We start from the raw sequence: 2,277 nt of genomic DNA on the forward strand, positions 1-2,277 counted from the left end.
GGAGAATAAATTATCAGCAGAAGTTTTTTTTATAAAAGTGAACTACTCCTTTAATGGACTGAGGATGGAAGTAGGATTCGGTATTCGGCAGAATCTTAAAGGGTTATATAACCCAAGTGACTACCGTGGCTCAACTATATGTTTATCAAGCGACGCGAATACTTTTTGTGCGAAAAAACAAACAAAAATAACGAGTTTATTCGACTATTCCTTTTCTTCCTTGTAGGCCAGAACGAGAATTCCTTAGATTTCCACGACGCATGCGCGAGAACTGAACTGAAGTAGTGTAAGGAGATCGCAATTCTCGCGCATGCGTCGTGGAAATCTAAGGAAATCTCGTTTCTGGCCTACAAGGAAGAAAAGAAATAGTCGAATAAACTCGTTATTTTTTTTGTTTTTTCGCACAAAAAGTATTCGCGTCGCTTGATAAACATATAGTTGAGCCACGGTAGTCACTTGGGATATTTAAACATTTTCTTCATTGACTTTCTGGGCCGTCAAGAGGCAGTCCCTTAGGAGCCAATGTGGTAGTTATACAGCTCTCAAATTTAATCAAAAATATCTTCATTTGTGTTCCGAAGACGAACGAAGGTCTTACGGGGTTGGTACAGCATGGGGGTGAGTAATTAATGACTTAATTTTCATTTTTGGGTGAACTAACCCTTTAAGCAGTGGATTCGGTGCATCCAAGAATCAAACTTCTGCTGGTATCAGCAAGAGCAAATTTTCTGCAATAATCTAATTGGATATTGAGGGCATCACGGTAGTGTTAACTCGCGTCATCACTGCAGCACACACTTCTAAACCATATAAACCTCAAAGCATTCTATAAAAGACAAATGGACATTTCATGGAACAAAAAAAATTCCTTTTATTGTGATTTCACCAAGAACAGTTTATGATCTGGGTCTCTCCTTCTTGCCTTTGTACAGAGCCAGAAGAGAAACATTGGCCACCTTCACCACCTTGAAACGAACACCAGGGATATCACCCACGGCGTGTCCCTTACGACCGAACCCTGCCACCAGAACCTCATCGTTTTCCTGGAACAGAGAAATTATGTCCTTGATTCATGCAATGATTTATTCTCTTAAACTCAAATATAGCAAATAATGTCTAGTTACTAGGGGTTTAACATATCGTGTCTCAATATAAAAATGCAACAATATGCATCATGGATAGTGACTATACATATTGTGTTTAGTTCACCCAAAATTGAGGAGAATGCAATGAGGGAAATATTTTTGATAATGCCTAACGTCTTATGTTGCCAGTAAAACATGGCCTACATTATTTTAAATTTAAACTAGTCAGAGTGAAAGCATGTTTGCCTAAAATAATTCTGTATTTTCAGCTTCAGAATCATCAATATTTTTTATTCTGGTGTCTCTATTGTCCTGTGCCAGGTTTCCAGCACCAAGTCCAAGCCTATTCATTTACACCCACAATGCAATATAAACAAAATCAATAATATTGTATAGTGAGTTCAGGATCGTGATATGAGAGTATTGTTACATCCCTACTAGCAACACAAGCATCCAATTTACCTCAATGAAATTCAAGCAGCCGTCGTTGGGCACGAAAGCTGTGATCTTCTTGCCGTTCTTGATCAGCTGGACCCTGACGCACTTCCTGATGGCAGAGTTGGGCTGCTTGGCTTCAACACCACTGTCATGAGGACAAACAAAGTTAACGTCATTTTTTTCCCCCTGTAAACCTACATATTCATCATTGTCTTGATGCACATCGCCTTACACTTTCTCAAGCACGATGCCTTTAGCGTGAGAAGCTCCACCGAAGGGGTTGGCCTTCAGAGCAGTGCCCAAATGAGCCTTCTTGTACTGTTTATCATGCCATTTCTGCTCGCGGCGGTGGTTCCGCAGTTTTCTAGCAGTACGCAGTCCACGACACTTGCCTAAAGGAAGAAAAAGGGAGAAAGGCATAAGAAAAAGCAGTTGCTCATACACCCAGAATCTGACAATTAACATGCATGACATTTTGAACAATTTTTAATTACATGGAAATCTATTATACCTATAAAATGGATTAGAACTGAATAAAACTCACTAAAAATAAATAAATCAATTGGTGGGGAGTGTCAAAAGCTTCAAGATGCTCATCAAAAAAGAAACCACACTTAGAGGGATGGTTGGCTCGGATTCGTCGTTTAAGAGTAAAAAAGCATATAAGAAACCTTATAGCATGAGGATTCACTTAAGATTCAAACTACTGTTATGACGTCTTAAAATAACCCTAAAGAAACCAACGTTGCCATAT

At 39.1% G+C, this 2,277-nt stretch overlaps 1 protein-coding gene across 1 annotated transcript in view; it reads right to left on the reverse strand.

Annotated features, from left to right (window-relative positions):
• Nucleotides 1–846: 846 nt before the first annotated feature.
• rps23 (ribosomal protein S23) overlaps nucleotides 847–2,277 on the reverse strand; it is a 1,868-nt gene continuing 437 nt past the window's right edge. Inside the window, exons 2-4 of the mRNA XM_089125088.1 lie at nucleotides 1,756–1,915; nucleotides 1,548–1,668; nucleotides 847–1,043 (exon numbers count right to left, since the gene is read on the reverse strand). Of these exons, the coding sequence (XP_088981214.1) occupies nucleotides 897–1,043; nucleotides 1,548–1,668; nucleotides 1,756–1,915 (428 nt within the window). The 3' untranslated portion in view covers nucleotides 847–896. The remainder of the gene's footprint in view (nucleotides 1,044–1,547; nucleotides 1,669–1,755; nucleotides 1,916–2,277) is intronic.

This window comes from Pimephales promelas, chromosome 21, assembly GCF_988280905.1.
Source record: "Pimephales promelas chromosome 21, fPimPro1.hap1.1, whole genome shotgun sequence".
NCBI classification, from domain to species: Eukaryota; Metazoa; Chordata; class Actinopteri; order Cypriniformes; family Leuciscidae; genus Pimephales; species Pimephales promelas.